Raw genomic sequence first — 20,787 nt, 5'->3', positions numbered from 1 at the left:
TATATCATTTGTGAAAATTGATTGACCTCTCGGATATCGGTATTGATTCGGCAAACAGGACACCAACGATGCCTTATCTGCAAGCGGCCCGGTAGGTAGTGCGGACTGATGCTGTTAGTTGTGTTGTTTGTCATATTGGGAGATTAGGCAGCTGGCTGAAATGTGCCAGCTTCAATATCGTTGCCTTGACGGTTTATTTCATAGGTTACATCTTTATTCTGGTTATTTGTGCTTGTATGTCAATCTGGACGTGATGCAATTGTTGCCGCGGCAATTGCTGCCCGATTGTCAGTTTCACTATCAATTCTTTGATGGTTTGTTGTCCGTCAAGTAGCATTTGTCTTGTATTGGTGGTGCTACTGGTGTGAAAGAAGTGAAACTAATCATTATGGTTGTCACCTTTACAAATGTGTTGGACTCGCGTTGGGTTTGATGACATCACTTTGAATGTTATCAGATAGTCAGTATTTGTTTTATACAATCAGCAAGTATCAACCCAAATGTGTTTTAAGAAATGTCTTTGTGAAACTAACTGAAGTGTTAGCTGTTTAGAGTTCTCACTTTCTCTATTGGTGGTAAGAACAAAAGTATATCGAAATATATAATTCATAATTGCTTGTCAGCTGTTCGATGTCAAATTTGATCTGTCATTGAAATTCAGAATATCATTTTAGTGCACTTTATTTTACAAATTATATATAGAATGCCAATGGTATTCGCCACCTCAAAACAATGTACTGTCATTAATACTGAACGAGTATTCAGTGCAACATTTGTGTTCCTCATGATGAAATTGATCCAGCCGTCTAAGGTGTTTGGGGAATCCACTTGGCAGAGTTGCATCCCTTACATGAGCCAGGATCCTGTGATCGTTGGATTGAACCTTAGATTGAACCTTAGATTCAATGTGATGATGAGTTGGGAGTTGTCTTGCTCACCATCTATCCTCTATGACTTGCTGTGATATAACTAAAATACTGTTCAAAGTGGTTTCAGACCAACTCACTTATATTCTATGTTTTTCAGGTTTACATGCTACACAGAAATGTGCGTCCAGTATGCAAAATGCATAGAATGGATGCAGAAAAAAACACAGTGTATCCCTCAGTATGCACAGTAATATTTCATTGTACTTCATTCTTGGCAAGGAAGGTAATGGTCCTGTAATTAAAGTAATTATCAAATCTTACGTACAGTCAAATCTTAGCATACAGTCAAATCTTAGCATACAGTCAAATCTTAGCGTACGGTACACTTCATTATTTTATTACTTACGGGACCCTCATATTTATTAAAATAATTATTGGGTCCCCTGGACCCCTGGTTTTGTAGGTCAAGGTAAACCCTCATATTTGCACTGATGAAACAATACATGAGCACATGGCTGCATCAGTTGCTCTTCAGTCACTTGTCTCCATGTTGGTTTGCCTGAACCAAGACCGATCACATACATCCATTACATTCTTCAGGTTCAGTGACTGACGTGGGTAGCATAAGGTCACTAGTCATGACTTCTTAAACATTGTGCGGACAAATAATTACTTTTTAAAATTTAGTCATGCAAAATGAGGAACTTGTCCGAATTGATGATGGATTATTTAGATTTAGCTATTGGAGCAACCCCTGTATGAAAGATGGTAACACAGACTGATTTTATTAATTCACTGATGATAATGAATTTGGGCACCAATTTTAATGATTTTTTGCACAGATTTCTAATAATTTTAATAATGTACTGATTTTTATGCCCTGTATATTTAATCATTTGTCTTATTCTACATATTTTCCTCAAATAAGCAGATACTGTATTTTAGTATGTGGAGATCAACATTTGTGATGTTACAGTTTTGACACAGGTTTGAATAATCTTGAGTTGGACGAGGTCCTGACTTATAGGAGCGAGGTATGCACTGGAACGTTCACAACAGCATGCATCGACATGATCCGTCACAGCGGCACATTATGGATGCCTGGACTCTCCCAAAGTCCACCTTCAAGTATTCGTGTGTTTTGATAGGGTGCAGATGACATGTTGACAGGAATTTTGAAGTGACATGTCCAATCGGAGTACGTCCTAATCAATGAGTTGTACGAGGTACTGTTTGTACACAAAACAACACGATGTTGACAGTGTTGACGCAAGTACCTTGTGTTTCTTTATAATAGGGATTTCAGAATTGACTATAAAATATTTGATAATGTATTAAACCTGAAAGTAAGACGTTGCAGTGATGTTCATGTTAAGAAGTAGAGAAACTGTTGGCATGATGTTGTGAATGTGTGCTTTCAATAGAAACTGGCTTTCTCGGATACAACAATGATCATTTGCCTTAATCGTGGCCTCATTTCAACAAGATCAATTGGCACTTATAAGTCGTGAATCTGCCACTTATAAGTCGTGAATCTGGCACAAGTATAATAGCCTAAATCCAAATGTTCAGGGAACTAAAAATGGCTTAATCTGGAAGGCAATATTCTTTATACATGACAAGATAGTGACGACACGAGCTACTACAGATGAAGTTTCCTCTCTTTTCAATCCGTCAGTTATCAATCCATATTCATTTATTTATTTGTCTTATTCATTTATTTGAATGATCATCATACATTTATGCAAGGTTTATCAAGTAACATCATCTTTAATCTGTGTCCGGATGCAAATTGCCTTACTGCTACATCATTAAGCCAGTGTATTACCGATGTGGTGTACCGCATTAGGTGACATGTTTGTGACATCTGTCATCACAAACACTCTCCCTAAGTCTACTTTGTGTGATATATACCACTCAACCTTTGCTAAGGACTAAAATAGTCTCTAGTCAAAATGGTCCTTAGCAAATGTTGTATATTATTTTGGTGAATATCTTGATCTGTTAAGCATGTTTAAATGTTGAGTATATTATTTTGGTGAATATCTCGATCTGTTAAGCATGTGTGAATGTTGAGGAGTATATTGTTTTGGTGAATATTTTGATCTGTTAAGCATGTGTGAATGCGGGTCATTTTGTGACATCATCATTAGTCAGCATAGCCTTCGTTAGCGGTACGTGGTAACATGTACTTATAAGGCAACACATACTCAATTGTGTGTTTGCCATGATGCGGAGTCAGTCATACCAGACGAGAAAAACCATCCCTGCTGGCTGGTCATAGACCTGTGCTGGCTTGGCCTCTTCTTACTAGATGCGTAATCGGCTCTCAAGACGTAGAAAAGCTCGGCATGCATGTGTCATAGCAGATTCTGCCAGATTAATCATTTATACATGTCAAAAGTTTGTCTTGTCCAATAAATGTTTTGTGCTATGTCCCTCAGATGTAGCCAAGATAAAAGGTCAGCGTACGCCATATTTGGCTTGCAGGGGGATTGAAGGTGTCATGTATGTACACTCAAAGACACGCTCGTATCTTCCGAAGAATTGAATTCAGGTCCTCAGGAACATTCAATCACAGCCCAGGGATCTCGACTCGTTCAATGCTATCGAGGTTTCAAAAAACATCTTTGAGTTTTTTCCCTTAAATCTGATACTTATACTTTGAAGATGAAACTTGGGATGTCGGTTCAGGTGATAATTTTGTGCCAGTTTGTTTATATAATCACAAAGATTGATTCTCTAAGTCAGTTTCTTGTTCAGCTGAGATGTTCTTTTTAAATTAAACCTTCAAGATTTGAAGTTTTCTTTGGTATTATTTGTAATTTTGAAGATGTGAAATGCGAGCTATTTTGCCCGGAGTAAAAGTTTGCGTAATTATATCTTTATGAGATAGGCTTTGATGCTTAATGTATTCATTAGTCTCTTTGAAGTAAGTCATGCAATATTTATTGTTTGAGTAATGAATTACGTGAAATCAGGCAGAATTCTGTGCAAGGCAAAGATTAAAAGCTGATCTTACTTTCAATTTGCTAGGAAAAACATGAGAAAACTTTTGAAATAGCAAACCATTAAGAAAGCCTTAAAAATATTTCAAAGAACTTAGTGTTCTTAGATACAGAATTCACGGCAGTCATGCATGAAAATAATGATAAATAGCTGATAAGTACAGTTTGTAACATACAGAATATCAAGAATTGTTTCCATGGAATAGTCTTGAACTGTTCTGCTTGTTGGTTCGGTTATCATGAATAATATCGGTTGAGGTTGATCAAAGTGAATGGTAATTTGTTAGGTGAACATTTGGTTGAAATTGTGATTATTTTGTAGGTCTTTGTGTACATGTAACAACACATGCAGACGTCAATTAGATGTAGATTTCTCTATCACAGAAGCCATTGTGAAATGGACTAATTATGGCACCCTGCATGTAAGTGACAGCACGATGGGTCGGCAGGGAGGTCGTTGGGACGGTAGCTGCCTGCGCCCTGCTGATCACAACGACAGATTTGAAGTGGCACGTTACTGATGGCAAACACAGGCTTTGACGAAATCTATTAATGGTGCTATTGATTGAAGCTATTATTGTTCACCACAGCCTCTCGGAATAAGAATGAATAGATGACCTTTGAGAAGGGGGTATATCGCAATCTGAACGCGACCAACCAATCGAACGATGATCGCTTTGTCTGAAAAAGAAAACAGCTTAGCGCTGATTCTATGACATCACCACCCTAGCTCTCTCTCTCCCTCCCCCCTCCCTTGATTTTGTGGAAATTGGTTGTGGAAGGGAGGCTTTGTGTAGTGTTTGATTGTGTAGCGTGATATACAGGACTGAATGGCAGGGATAAGATAACAGCGGCCGGCCTCACTGGCTGCAGAGTCTGACAGATGGCCCTTGTTTACTCACCACACAAAGGAGTCGGCCTGATCCCTACCTTCTGACGATTGGTAACTTATCTTTTGCGAAATGAAACAATGTTTTCTCTACATATCATGCATATGCTTAGACAGTCCCCTGGAGACCTGGCAGCTAGCACGGTTGATATTACCCGTCATATATCAATGCATTTTGCAATTAAGATTAAAGTAAGCGCAGAGCATTTGAGCTACAGGGAAATCTGGCAGTCCGTGATCGCTGAGAATGTAAAACTGTATTGATTCTAAGTGTTTCTGACACATCCTCGCAATCATTTCCTTTGTTTAATACTAGCAAATCTACGCAGGACCCTGCATTTTAAGTGATTCATTTAAAATGCTTTTTGCATCAAAGCCGGAAAGGCACTGGCAGAATTTCTTAGTCAAGATTAATTCGTTTCAGAGTCGATTGACATAATCTTAGTTAATTAGGGCCTATTTCTCTGCGCCATTCAAACAGTGGAAAGGGAATTTCTCGTTTTAATTCCAGCACTGAGGATAAAATAGAATATGATAAAATATTTGGTGCTGCTCAGTGGTGAACCAGAGAACAATGGGCGTGTTATCCGTGGTGTTCGTTCAGTTGGGACATGTTTGAGCCTCTTGGTTTTGTTGAAGAAATAGGCAGTTTTAGGTGTATTTCTGTCTTTTATAATATTGGCATTGCTCTTGTCATTTTCAAGATATGGGAAAAAATTGTGTCGTTTGCAGATGCGTTTTGTAATTTAAATGCTTATAACATCTCTTGCAAGAACGTTTTACATAATGTAATTTTTAAACATGTTCAATCTTTAAAAACTTCTGAAAACTATGATCCTTCTCTTATTAGCTTTTACGGGAAAATATATGCATGTAAAAATATTTTATGTAATTTCAGAAACTGACATTTGTAAATCATTTATCCACTTTATTAAACAGTTTCCGATCACATGATCGGAAAACATTAAATTTACTCTATTTAGCAGTCTGTACCAAATACATTGAGTTTATTAGCCCGATCATCATTCTTAAGATCATTTTCAGTATATTTTAGTGTTATAACATTGACTATTACCAGACCGAAAAGAATTTTACTAGACTTGGGCTTTGGACCATTTGTTTAAGGTATTTTTTTAAAGTTTTCTGATGTCAGCAGATAATGACAACATTAAAACATAGAACTTTGATAAAATGTGCAAGGACATGTTTGACTTGACATGAATTCAATGCGAAAAGTTCATCTTTATGTTAGCTTGACTTGGAATAAGATTTTCTTACAATGAAAGGGAGATAACTCTTGATTGGTTAGCATTCAGGCCAGTGTTGGTTGAGTGATGTTTAAGTAATTGATTGAACTATTCAGTTTATATGGGGTGGAAAATATATCAGTTTTGTTTTGGATATAAATATTAAACTTGATTTATGATCAGATTAAAAATATAAATGAAAAATAGATTTATATAACAAATGCCAAAATTTAGAATTTGTAATGTAATTTTAAAACTAAGTTTTATGTATGATGAACAATTATATTTCATTTGTTTTTTGTTGCGTTTATGGGGTGTGACAGAATGACATAACATAGGTTGTACAAAGGCCAAGCTGCCTTTCTCATGTATTGATTTAGTTCAGTTATCCTGTTTTAAACTTTGATTGATTCGGTGAGTGGATAGTGAAATCGTGTCAACTTGTCGTAACCAATATGCCTGGCCTCTTGCCCTGTATCCTGATAAGAACATAGGATTTGTGCATTTTTCTATGAGCATGTGAAGTTGAATTTTGTTGTCATTTAGAATGTTATTGATCTATCAATCAGGATCAGTGATACAGGTTTTCACCAGATCCCAAATTAAACTGATCTGTCAAGCTATAACTGACCAGAAAAATAGATAAAGAATTAGCAAGAAGAAAAACTGTATGCATAACTACTCAAACAGATAAATCATAATTTGACAGTTTAAAGAAACTGTTCAGTTTTGTTGCTGAAAGAAACGATACTTCATCCAATCTATCAGAAATTTGATCTGGCTTGATCAATCTCAGTGTCATCTGTATAATCTGGAGCATTTTTTTCACACGGATTTGACATTTTCTTGCATATTTCACCTGAGAATGTTATCTGTTTGGAAACAATTTATATAAGATCTAACTTTTATTTAATTTGGATTTCAAATTCTCTCTGTTTACCATTTCTCGTTTCTTAAGTATCGGTCGTTCTGATGTGTTTCGCCTGAAATGAGAACAACGTGTAAATGGGAAGTAGGCTAATGATCATCATCCATCACTCAGAGTAAAACAATATTGTGAAACTGGCGAATAATAGGTTTAATATTCCTCCATACCTCCAAAACATTATTGCAAAAAATAAAAGTTCAAATAATATTAATACTAATGTATGGCCATTTTATTACAAAAACAATCGGTTGGCTTTGTTGAGAGAATGGTGATTAATGTAGAGAGATCTATGACTGTTTTGAGAGGCGGTGAGTTACCTATCATTGTCTATGGGATGTGAGCCGGGGGAAGACAATTAAGTCACATACCACCGGCGCCCGGATAGAGTGGCGAAAAATCTTATCAGTTCTGTATCCAATGAAAGAGATCTTGTTGATAACGTTATCAGCCCTAGGTAATGTATATTTAATTGGTATCAACAGCCACTTATAATTCTGCATTTAAGTAGCATAAAATAATGTAATTGTAGAATTTGCGTTGTTTGAAGTTTTAATTCTGTGATGGTTGATAGATTACTTTGGCCAAACTTTGTGATTAGATAATATGATTATAGATATTGACATTAACTAGTAATTTCCAGTAATTCTAATCATCTAAACAGGAAATTGTCTCAAATGCCTATCAATATTTCATGATTCGAGTTGTGGTAATATTTGTAAGACTTTTCGGTACTACTTTTTAATCCGGCTCTGTCATTACAGTATTAATGTGAATATCGATTTGGTGTTTGATTGCTGTGTATATTTGTTTAGTGATAATGTCCATCTTTGTCGGGTGCTTGGCTGTGGTACAGCGATCATGGTACAGTGGCATGATAAGAAGCTGGTGTTGTAGTGACGAGGCTGCGCGGTGGTGATGGCGGGTGGGGACACATATCTATATCACCATATTGCAGCCATGCCACGGATGCTGTGGTTACCATAGATTGTTGCTAGATTTATATCTCCAGTTGTGTTGGTCTTGTGGCGACTTTTGTCTTGTGTCTGAGAACTGGCAGATGGCAATGGCAACACAAAATACGGCTGGGCCTGGAAATCTGTCAATGTACATTCAATATGTCATACATGGGAGTAGGTGGCTGGTTTTCTTCAGTGTGTCTGCAGCAGTTTTCTATTGTTTTTTTTACGGTTTACGAATTTTTACATAATCAGAAATGTTAGTATCATCAGGCATGCTAATGTCTGATTTTGTGGTATTTGTGTGATAGCTGTTGTAATGGTGTCAGTCTGTTGGTCAACGCTAATTACAAATGTAACTTTGAGGCTTTATGTCTGATTTGAATCATTCAAGAGTGTTTCTGGATTGTTGCTTGTGACTTCAACCACTGGTCTTGCAATCATTTACAAGCCATGTGATTTCACTGAATATTGATGACTGGCGTAACACAACATTCACTTTTGGGTTGTTCAAGGGGAACATTGGTTTCGATTCCGATGTCAAGAGCCATACTCAGGCTTATGTGTAGTGTTTCAGCAAATTAAATTCTGATGTCGAGAATTCTTGCCTGCTTTACTTATGATGTCTTGTTTGTTTCAGGAGAATGATTCAGAGGTCTCTGATGCACAATAACCAACCCTCCGCTTCACAATGATGGAAATAGAGACTGCTACCTGTCTGCCTACCAGTGAGAAGCTAACCGCACACGATAGCCTGTCCCTGAACGCGCTCGCCCAGCACACTTCCGTCTCCCTCACTTCTGCCTTGCACCACTCATCGGTCTTAGAAAGCAGAAGTGCACCCAACGGCAACATGATCGTGGAATCTTCCAGCCACGAGTCGGAACCAGCCGTTGCTCAGCCCCTTTCCCCAGAATCCCACCAGCTCCAAGAAGAGGCAGCAGACATGACCGGCAACATGGTCAAACCATCCACTGACGATGTCATCACCACAAGCAATAACCTACAACAGTCCGACGAATCTGGGGAGAGCTCGTCCTTGTCCCCTCCCGAAGTCGGGCACCCTGCAACTGCCGACCTGGAGACTGGATGCAGCAACAGCCCGCAGTCCATAGAGAGTTGCCCCGAAAGACCGAGGTCAAAGCGAAAACCGACATTAGAGGACATTGTCCGACGCATGAAGACTTCTGAGACCTACTGCAGTGACGACAGTGAAGAAGAAATGATGAACGGCTCGCTGACAATCGACATGGCTCGCGGTGGAGTGGATGAGGTTGATGGAGGCTCGACGGACATGAGCTGCCAGGATATGGATGTTAAGGACGGGGATCATTCCCTGCGTTTGTCCGAAACACCTTCTGGCGAGCTGGACAGCGAGGATGGACATCACCGGCCACCCAATGGGCTGCAACATCATCTCCCACCCCACGTCATTGACAATCTGGAGCACCAGAAAGAAAACCAACCACTCCCGCCTGGCAACATAGGCGGCATGCCTTCCACTATGCCCATGGCTTCCAATATCAGTGAAACTGCTTACTCTCCACATGTGTATGCAGCTTCCAAAATAAACAACTGGTTCCACGGGTCCTTCAACGGTCTGCCCCTCTTTCCATTCCCCCCAAGTCCCATGGATCATAACTTGGCCAGAAAGTATCTTCCATTCGAAACCAAATTAGCTGCTGAGGTGGAGAAGGACTATTTAAAGTGCCAGTTCTGTGAGAGGACATTTCGTCGTCAGAAGAACCTGGAGAATCATATCGAGAACACTCACCATGGCAAGGGCCCGGTTCGACGAGCCCGCTCCGAGAACGGGAGCGACATGTACTTCAAGTGTACCCACTGTCCCTACACTACAAAGCACCAGAGCAATCTCTATGTTCATCTAAGAATACACACAGGTAAGTCACATGTACCTGATCAGGTTCGATGAAGTGGGGAGCTCATTCCTGGTGTCGTCTGCTGTGATAGGCTAGAGTAAAGCTAGAAGTAGAGTTCAACAATAGTCAATCAGAATTCACTCTGCTCTCTCTCTCTCTCTCTCTCTCTCTCTCTCTCTCTCTCTCTCTCTCTCTCTCTCTTACGCAAAGCTAACAGGGTTACATTGTTTGCTATGAGTGAGTAAGTGACCAACAAGTAACTCAGGATGCAGACTTTTACTGCTTGTAATAAACATAGGAACCAAGGGTCATAATTGTAGTTGGGATTCAAACCTATAACCAGTGGATTCTAGCTTTCTTGTTACCAGTAGGCCACCTCTCCTCTCCTTCATTAATTTTAGATCAATTCTGACTTTGAGTGCATTTTGTTGTAACCGTGGTATTCTTGACAATAGTGCAGTGAGGAATCTTAACTTTAATTCATGCATCCAAAATTTTAATGATGTACTCTTGCGTGTTATGACCATATTAGGAATATTGTATCACTAAGCTGGTGCTGCTACTTATTAACATGAGTATACACAAATGACTCCTTCCGAATTATGTCTAAAACTGCAAATAAACACATTCCTGTTCCGTTAATCTCTAAGTTGCTGTCATTATTTGAGTTGTATATTTTGTGTTTGGTTACGATCTGCTGATGCGGCAATTTCTCCCCCAACAACATGTCGGTATTCCCCTCACTGCTCCTGTTTGTCAGCCATGTTTGTGGACCGTGCATGTTTCCCCACCACCGGCTCATACCTATCTGTGAAAAGTAAATTATTTTGTCCTATTTTCCAACTTTCTCCTAAATATCCAAGCAAACAAACACTGAAATATTTGACTTCTTGTTTTTATTTTTTTGTCTGCATTCTTTGTTATTTGACTCGCTTGCTGACGAGAAAGTTAGTCGACTTTTTACAGATAGTTTTACTTGAAGTGGCATCTTCAGAGTTTGAAAGAAATGCATGATGGAAATTAGTTTATGTACTTTGTGAAAATGTATTTGAAGGAGATAGTTGGGCTTTATTGTATAAAATAAACAAGGAATAAATATGTGAGGGGCGTTGTTTGTGTCTCACTGTTTCTGATAGGACAACAGGAAGTCATGTTTGACATACATGTAGAATACTTGTTGTATTTGCCCAGACACTCCTCCTGGAGCTTTTAGCTGGTAGTCAGCATGTGTTGGATGTCACCTGGGGATCAGGGAAACTCTGTATATACTGCTCAAAACAAGTTAAAGAACACATGACTTTCATATTAATATAGTTCTTCAGTCATGCCATGAATATGAATCAATATGAAAGTGTCGGGCGTTCTTTAACTTCTTTCATGACAGATTAACTAAAGTGATATGAAAGTGTCGGGCGTTCTTTAACTTCTTTCATGACAGATTAACTACAGTGAAATGAAAGTATTGGGCGTTCTTTAACTTCTTTCATGACAGATTAACTACAGTGAAATGAAAGTATTGGGCGTTCTTTAACTTCTTTCATGACAGATTAACTACAGTGAAATGAAAGTATTGGGCGTTCTTTAACTTCTTTCATGACAGATTAACTACAGTGAAATGAAAGTATTGGGCGTTCTTTAACTTCTTTCATGACAGATTAACTACAGTGATATGAAAGTATTGGGCGTTCTATCACTTCTTTCATGACAGATTAACGACTTTCATATGAAAGTATTGGGGATTCTTGAACTTCTTTTGAGTAATACATTAAGGAGATTAAAGGATGATCTTTGAAAAATGTTTTCCTTTTTCCTTTTAAACAATTTTGTTAATTATTGACATTTGAAGACCTTTTCATGTACTGGATCTTTGGCTTATGTGTAGGCAGAGGTTAGAATGCTTGGGCAACAACAGACAATGTTGCAGCTGTGTTTTGTGTGTTGTTACAAGATTTGCTGAGATTAGAAAGGAATAATTCTTCAGAGAGAACATGGGTGGCTAGTGTGATCTTGGAGAATATAATTTGTTTTGTGGCTTGAGTTGCTTCCCTTAGCCCTGCTGGATCTGTTTACCACTTATTCAAACCAGTTATGATGCTTATAGGTTTTGCTATGTGATAAGTGTCTAGGACCTCGCTTTCTATCTCTTTGTTAAAAATGTTGTGGAGAAGGGCTTGCTCAGTCTCACACACCCGTTACTTTTAGTTGCAGTAATTATATCTGCATGAAAGACGAATCATCCAAAATACTGCTTCAGTTTGCATTCATTTTTAGCCTGTCACTCTGTTTTACATAAGTATGAAACCTGTCTTTTTTAACTGCGTGTTACCTGTCAGTTTTACCTGAGTGGTACCTGTCTGTTTTAACTGCCTGTTACCTCTTTGTTTCACCTGTGTATTTATCTGCGTGTTTCTGTCGCCAGGTGAACGACCCTACATCTGCGGAGCCTGTGGAGTTCAGTACAGTCAGAGTCACAGCCTGAAGAGTCACATCATCAACAAGCACGATGGCATCATGTCCTACTACATCAAGGAGAAGCGAACTCGCTCGCCTCGTGGCATGGGCTACATGGCCACCCAAGTCCTCCCCGAGTCCCCCATGTTCAAGATGCCCACTCCTCCGATCATGTCTCCCCACATGAACCAACAAGCCAACATAGATCTCGCTGCCAAAACCATGGAAATAGCCAAGAACGCTATAGAGAACATGGTGTCTCAGCCGCTTCCCATTAACAAGTCTAGTCCACATATCTCAGTCAATGGCCATGCTTCACCGCACTATGCCGACCTGCCACACAACCGTAGCCCCGGCTCGCTGCCGCACACTCCAGCCAATGGCCACATGCCCCACAGTCAGCACCCCTCGACCCCAGCGTTCCCGACCAGCACCCCCTCGCAGATCAACAACATTTTGGAGGAGTCCTGCGGAGCCATCGACCTCAGCAAGAAGACGAGCTTGAAGGAGCACATGTTCAACTCAATCCACGACAAATACAACCGCTTCCACGATAAGGCCACTTGCAGCAACTGCATGCACGGCGCCAAACTGCGAATGCTGCGTCTGAATGTCGTACGCATGTTGAGCATCCTGGTCCCGAATTTGAATTTTGAGGAGAAGGGAATCAGTGCAGACAGCGACTCTGTGGACGAATTGCTGCAGGATGTCATCGAGAGCAACACCCACGAGGAGGATATGGCTGAGTAGTTCTAGGCTCGGAGATATGGATGGAGGGTATGGAACTTCAAGTCCAGAAACTGTACTCAATCTGCAATGACCTGATAGACTTGCTGATGGTTGCGACACTCTCTGATCCCCAGATTGGTATGGAGCTACCGTTCAAGGTCAAGCATTAGCAGTCTCTTGTTCCTTTCTGACTCGTCACGTAGACAATCCTGAGCAGGTGACATGCTTGTTGGACACTAAGGGGTTAAAGGACATATCTTGGTATTTTTGGACTTTCGCTGAAGATCAAATCAAGTGCTGAATATTTTACTGAAAACTGTCTCCAAAGAGCGCATTGGTTTTGATGTGCTTTGACCTTGGTGCATGAACTTCTCCTATTGGAGAGAGTGCAATACCACGTCGGTTATCACGCCACAATCCATCAGACGTAGCTACCAAACAGTCAAGTCTCATCACTCGCTGAAGACGCTGTTTGCCTCAGCGACCCACATATCCAACAGCCATATCTCAAACGTGTAATAATCTCAGTATATATCTCATTGTGTCATCTCTCTCTATATATATATATTATATATATATTGTGTGTGTTTGGTTTTGAACACACATTCTCGTCACAAGACTTGGACCAAGATTGAGTATTTTGATAGTGCCAGAGTATTAGAGATATTTTGGACATTAACATATCCATTCCTTTGTTTCTTGGCTTTTAGGCCGACCAAGGTTTGTCAAACTACTTGTTGCCATGACAACTGTTATTCACCAATCCAAATCATCATCATTGTTTACTTCATCCAACCAGAGCGAGGCATTCCTGTTTGTCATCCAATCAGAATTGAGAACCATACTAGATGCTTGAAGCATTCCATTTGACCTTGCACAAAACCAAAGTTGTAAATGATGGAACCCAAACTCCATTTATTCTATATATGAATCATGATGTATATTTCTAATTGTGGTAGGGGTGAGGCCAGCATTGTAACCTTCCCTCCTCCCCCTCTCCCCCCCCTCCCCCCAGTTGTGGATACTTTGTGCCCTTATACCCAGGAACTAACCCTGTGTACTTAATGGTTGTGAGATTAGCTTGGTAGGTGTCCATAGGTCAGTGTAGTCACCTCGTCCTGTCGTGGGTAGAACCAGTGGTAGAACTAGCCTTGTTGAAATGTTGAAGTGTCTCTCCTTGACCTTGATGAAACTTTCTGTCCTAAGCTGAAGCAATAACAGAGAGGTGCAGCTGATAAATCCCATTGCAAACTTAGAGAAAAATCTCTGTAAGATTTTCCTATTTAAACTGCTAGCAAAGTTAATTATATTTTTATAATCTGTGTTCGTGCCCCTGATCGGTCTTGTGTGTATATTTCTCCTATATGTCTTCCGTCTAGGAAAGGGGCCCTATCTGTGCTGAGGTTTCCATGGAGTTGACAACAGTTTATCGGTTACCTAGCAACCAGGGTTGTGAGAATCCCTCTGCCTTGAGGTATTACTGCCGAGAGCAGTCTAACTTGATCACTGATGATAATGATGATAATGAAATGTGCTTATTTTGAAATTTTGATATGTGGACATAGCTTTAAATAGACAGCGTCCTTTAAAGATTTCCTCCTAGTGTGGTGTCGTCTACTCGTCGTGTTCGTGAAATGGCCGACTATGCCAAAGGTCCTTGTTGACAGTTTGTCATACTTAGTGCTTCAAGAATTCATAGTATTATATTTTGATGACATCCCACCTATATATCCTAATCAAGTCACATGATGGTCACATGACTTCTATTATTGTTCATCATTCCCTTGTGCTAGTCGTAGTTGCACCTGCCCGACCCCCCACCCAAACAAGTTGTACATCACTGTCATTTTGTTATTCTTTGTACTGTGTCACGGATATGTCCCAATGTTATTTGGTGGCCCAAATAGCGTACCGGTGCTTACTTCCCATTGGTCATCTGTTGTTGAGGGTATTACGGTTGGTCCCATGGAAATAATTCATGTCAGTATTTATTTCATTTTTTTTTTTCATATAAGAGATATTAACAATCAAAACTTCATTCTCATTTCTCCGATTCCATAGCTGATATAATAGTTTACATCAAATCATTACATCCCGAATCAAAATCCAGTGAGGTTGTTATTCCGAGTTTTGGATGCTCCCCACACCACCCCTTATTAGGATGTATTCATTTCATTCCCATCATGCAGTGGAATCTCAGCTTCCTCGACAGGGTAACCTATCATTTCCAAAATAAAATTCAAACTTTCGCCAAATCTGACATTTTGCTATGAGATACCTTTTCCAACTTGATACTCATTAAGTTTTAGTGAAAACCGTTCAGTTTTTTGTAATAATATTAAATATTGCCGATATTTTATGATTCACTAAAGTCTTTTTGCATGTGTTTTTGATAATGTTTTCATTTTAACCTTTTACATCATAAGAGCAAATCTACTTATGTGAAGTATATGTACTTAATGCGCGAAGAATGTTTACTGTCATTCTTGTGTGTACCAACCACCGATTATTTTACATATCTACAATGTTACTTAATTCACACTTGCATTGACTGCTGATACAAAACATGCCTTTTTTCTGGCTACTTCTATGGTGACCAACCAGTGGCCATTTTCATATGTCATCACAGAGTTGTTATTTGTTTGACTTGTATATTCTGTCTTTTATTTGCAGATGTATTGAAGTTTTAGTCATATACCTTATGTTTTTGATCATGTCAGACTCAAGTTATAGACAATGTCACACTATGGCCAGGCCTGACACACAGGACCATTGCCATGTTTGTTGGTTGTTTTTTGTCTACCAATTGAGGTTATTTTGTTTTTGTTTTGTGAGATACCCAGGTTAAAATAACATAGTTGTATGATTACTGAGTAGTGCAATTTATTCCCACCAAAACCGGTTCATGTGTTCGTTAAAACAATCTAGTCTTTGTGTGGTCGCTGTCACCTTGGCAACCCACTCAATTCATCACTGCATCTCAGTGTCAGTCATTCTGATTAGTAAACAATTATCTCCCTTTGTAAGTCCAACCTATGTAGTTGTCCCCCTTTGTATACTTCATATTGAGAGTTGTCCCCCTTTGTATACTTCATATCGAGAGTTGTCCCCTTCAGTTCAGAAAGTATTATTCATTTAGAAAATATTCCGTGAATATGCCACACAGTATATGTTAAGATTTTACTTTATTGACTGTACTGTTGTAAGCATTAAATAGGAAGGCGCCATTTTGGTTCTTTGTGTCCCTCAAGCCATTTGAATTTCTGACCCAAAAAAACCAAAAACACAATGAATGTTTTATTTCGGCTTAAACTGAAAACACTGTGTGAAAAGAAAACAAGAATTAATTGTTCTGCTATTTTCAAATAAATTTTAATTAAGTTATTTTCTCTATTTCTGACATGCTCTTCAGTCCAATATTTCAGTCCAGGTATTGTGGGAAACATTGAAATGTAAAATGGCGTCCTATTTGTAACCAAAGGGTTGACACCTGTTGTCTACTGTTCAGCTATAGTAGATGTCATATCATTATTGTCACACATTCCTAATTTCATTTCCTCAAAGACATGTTTATATTTTGACTTGAGTTCTCAATGTCCCATCAGAATGGTGTAATGTGTGTTTGTGAGTGTGTGTAGCATGTGTGTGGTCCCACGCCTCTCTAGATCAAGTTTATTACTGTCTACAGTTCACGTATCAAATATGATTGTCGCACTCTCTGTGTCAAAGATATTTTGAAATGATGTAAATGTTGATTCCCACCAAAATTCGAATGCCTTAAATTGTTTCATTGTTTTGTTTCCTGAGATGAATATTAAAAAGATGGAACAAGTCAGGCCCTAATCTTTGCATAGTCTGAACATCATCGGAAAGCTACTCCGTCTGCCAGCGTGGCGTGATGGGGGGACAAAGATATTGTTTTCTGATGTCTCTTGTGAAAAGGTCCTTCAGCTAGCTTTGGTTGTGTCCATTCTGTCCATTCGAAATTGTGTGAAACTGACCATCTAATGGGAGACGAGACAGGCCAGTTTATGAGAAGTCGTTTCGGTGAAGCCGTTACCAGTTGAATTTGAAACACAAGGTTTGTGATAGGGGAATATGTCTGATGTCAGGGCGAGAGTTTCATGCTACCCAAAGCTAGCAACACGGCTAACGATTCGGTGATTTGGACCGATACCAAACAAGGGGTTCAGATTTGCAAAGCATAGGGTCTTTGTATGGCATTAAGACTAGGCTCAAAGTCTGTCTGAGAATTATACTTTAAGATTGTAACATTGTGGCTAAAAGCACTGTTTCTAATGTATGCAAATTATAACGCAATCTGTAAATGAATATTGATATTTTCTTCTGCAATATATTAAATATGTTATTATGAAGGCATGTATGTGTCCGGGTTTTGACACAAGGAGCTAAAATTGAGTCTGTTTTCATGTTATATACACCTGTCTCCCACATGTATTTCGTTGTTTTAATTCGTTGGAGGTTATTCTTTTGAATAATCTCAACATGTTCAAAGCAATACTGCTAATGATCTACTTTTTTGAGGTTGTTTTATTGTTCCATTATGACCCATCATTATGCATGTCACAAGATGCTGTTTATATTTCATGCAAATTTTCTAAACCTACTACAGCTGATGCTACTGACTGAAAACCATTTCCTTTTTATCACCTAGCCTGTTGAAATTAATCTATATTTTTAGAAATTGTTGACAAAATGCTGTGGTTTGGAGCCGTAAGCAAATAGAATTACATCGGAGAATTTTTTTCATGTTTGACATGTACTATATTCTTGAGAACAACTTGTGTCGTAAATGGAACACCTGAGTTGATTTGAACTTCCGAAAAATGCCTAGAGTTCTTCCAAGTGCGTGTGATGTTGTTGACCCTTTGTCTAAACCCGGACGGTTGAGTCGACTGATTCTTCCAGGATTGGCGATGACAAGAAGTCTATTCCATGTCGTGCTGACGCCCTCGGACGCCGGACGCTGTTATATGGCAATAACCTGTATTTAGTATTAAGGTCTATTTTGATAATAGATCCCTTTGTATAAGGCTTGTCCACTGCTGCGAATTAAATTTATTTTCTAAGGATACAACCTTTGATATTGAATCAATCATGTTTCCATTTATGTGTGCATTTAGACATTTTTTTCCCTCCTGAATTATGGCATGGATGCCAAAAAACCAACTGTTTCCAAAGGTGCATTTATTGTCTTAGAATCTCAAATTCTATCGTCTTCTCTGTGTGTCTGTAGATGGGAGTTACCTCCCCTTAGTTGTGATTGGAGAAATTGTTGTGAGAGAATGCCATTGGTTCTCGTGTTGTGTGTGTCTAGTTTCTCTGTTCATACCAAGGCCACAAGTCTTCGGACATATTTTCTTATATGAAAATTGGTTGTTATAAATTTTCTTGGAAGACACAAGTCCTATATCAAGTGCTTGAAATCATATTTTACATGAGACCAAAAGTGCTTCGAAATTTTGTATTGTTATGGCAACTATAAGTTCTATAAGCTGCTGTGCTAACATTTGACCAATTACTAATAACGGTCAATTTATGCTTTCTTCAATTAATTTAATTATGGAAATCAAAAAGTCAATAAATTTTCAAAATGTTTATGCAAATTTTGTGAACTCTTCTAAAGTTTGGCCAAGTCAGGACTGATTCTAGAAAACTATTCAAGTGTTATGGATATTTGTTTAATCAGCAGCTTGAGTGCTGTTAATTTGTTGTCATGATGGTAGTATTTGTTCTGTTGCCCCGAGAAAACCACGAGAGGTTAATTTCTCTCATTGTCAGCGGCTGTCAGCATTGCTAATGTCAATCCAACCAATGACAACGCGAGAAACTGCCCAGTGTATATTTTGTCGAAATGTCTTCCTGCTAGGTGTCATGTGTTCCTTTGTATTTGATGGTGTGCAATTATGCTAGAGAAATGTACAAGTTAACACTGTATTTTTACCACCGTTCTGTTTTTATAGTAATGTGTATATAGTGAGGAGACTGTTAGTCTTTGTGTTACTGTAGCTAAAATGATTGAGTCTACATGCTTGTATTCCCACGATATTGCCTCGATTGTATCTACTTAATGATCGCGCACTTGTTTAGTCATGCCGCCATCTCCAGGGCAATACTTTTCGCCATGTGTTTTGGATGCGGCACCACTCCACTGTCTGTTTGTCTTCATAGATTTTGAGTTCCGATCAGTTCTACTGCCACTGCTGCTGCTGCTGCCGCCATCGCCGCTGCCGCGTTATTCTGTCTCGACTATTTGGACAGGAAGCCAGTTCATTCCATATTGTCTCAAGTTATTTTAGAATTTATTTAGTTGTTTAGTTTTCGAGATCCTTTGTTATAGGTCTTATTGTTTGTCACCCCTGGTGATGCCAACGTTGGTAGTCTGTCGTCATGGCAATGTTACACCTTTTCACGATGGAAATTGTTTGAGGTAATTAATCTGGACTTGAAATATATCGCTTCAAAGTCTAAGATTAATATCAATTTTTTCAAAGTTAAATTTCAAATTCATATTGTTTTTGTAAATTTGTGAATAATTCATATTTTGTGAAAAATAAGTTGTATGATGTCATGACAATAGCTGCTTAATGTTTCATCGGCATGGTGATTTATGTGTTTTTTTACCGGTGTGTATTGAGTTATTCTATACTGAGTAGACTGTTCCAATGACACATACTGCCTCATTCCGCTCTCTCGCTCTCCATACGTCATTTAGAAGCTGATGCAATCACAGGCAATCCATTTTACAAACAGATTATGCTGAAAACTAGCAATGCCACTTAATGCCGATCTCATCTATCTTTTGTTGTCCATTGCTGTTCAATAGCATTTATTTGAATGACCTTTAAGAGTATGTATATATGTATTATATACAGTTTTATTACGTTATGTTTGCTGCAACCATATTTTACTGTTTAACCCAAGGAGAGGGGAGAGAGGAATTAGAACTTTCAACTTGTCTGAAACTATTTGGCTTCTTGCTTAAAAATATCCCATTCTGAACCGAGGACCATCTGTGCTCTTTGGGGTGTTAGGGCAATGGGAGACAACTCCTGTTTGCCCGAGGCTGACCGAGGTTAATGAGAAAATGGAATGATATGCGTCGTGTCTCCTTGTGACAGTCTATTCAGATGTGGCCATGTTTAGTCCTACCTCACGAGGAACTGATTTTACTGAGTTAGTTAATTTGTTAAGGCTGTTTTTATTCTGTTCGAGGACCCCAACAGTGGATGTGTACATATCAGATTTGAAGACTTGGCAAACAAGCCATTTTTTTTTGGGCTTCTAGTGGATGCTTGGTCTTGTCTTGTTATGTAGATGTTCGTACAACCAGTTGTCAGTTGTGAAGCCATCTATGTGTAGATGATAGTTCAAAATAAAGAGTACATCTGAAAACTACTTCCACTTTTGTTGTACTTGAGAACGAGATTCAAAGGAAACCATCGAGAAAAAGCTGTTGTCATGGACGACACCCACTTGGAGGGAAGTGGTCCCACGGCAAAGGTCCAGGGTTTGAGGACAACTGAGATTCGAGGATCTGTTTGTTGTTTACAACAGCTGTTGTCATGGACGACACCCACTTGGAGGGAAGTGGTCCCACGGCGAAGGTCCAGGGTTTGAGGACAACTGAGATTCGAGGATCTGTTTGTTGTTTACAACAGCTGTTGTCATGGACGACACCCACTTGGAGGGAAGTGGTCCCACGGCGAAGGTCCAGGGTTTGAGGACAACTGAGATTCGAGGATCTGTTTGTTGTTTACAACAGCTGTTGTCATGGACGACACCCACTTGGTGGAGTGGGTAGTGGTT

General features: G+C 39.1%; 1 protein-coding gene across 3 annotated transcripts in view; it reads left to right on the top strand.

Annotated features, from left to right (window-relative positions):
- The window catches only part of LOC139466834 (uncharacterized), a 48,681-nt gene extending 28,332 nt beyond the window's left edge, over positions 1-20,349 (top strand). For all 3 annotated transcript variants that reach the window (XM_071248543.1, XM_071248545.1, XM_071248544.1), the window contains exons 2-3: positions 8,538-9,798; positions 12,197-20,349. In XM_071248543.1, coding sequence (XP_071104644.1) covers positions 8,589-9,798; positions 12,197-12,978 — 1,992 coding nt within the window. In that variant the 5' untranslated portion in view covers positions 8,538-8,588 and the 3' untranslated portion in view covers positions 12,979-20,349. The remainder of the gene's footprint in view (positions 1-8,537; positions 9,799-12,196) is intronic.
- The last annotated feature ends 438 nt before the right edge of the window (positions 20,350-20,787 follow it).

Source organism: Haliotis cracherodii, unplaced genomic scaffold (assembly GCF_022045235.1).
Source record: "Haliotis cracherodii isolate W230 unplaced genomic scaffold, xgHalCrac1.p SCAF_19, whole genome shotgun sequence".
Classification (NCBI taxonomy): Eukaryota; Metazoa; Mollusca; class Gastropoda; order Lepetellida; family Haliotidae; genus Haliotis; species Haliotis cracherodii.
The sequence above is the reverse complement of the archived record's forward strand: the minus strand, read 5'-3'. Positions and strand labels throughout refer to the sequence as shown.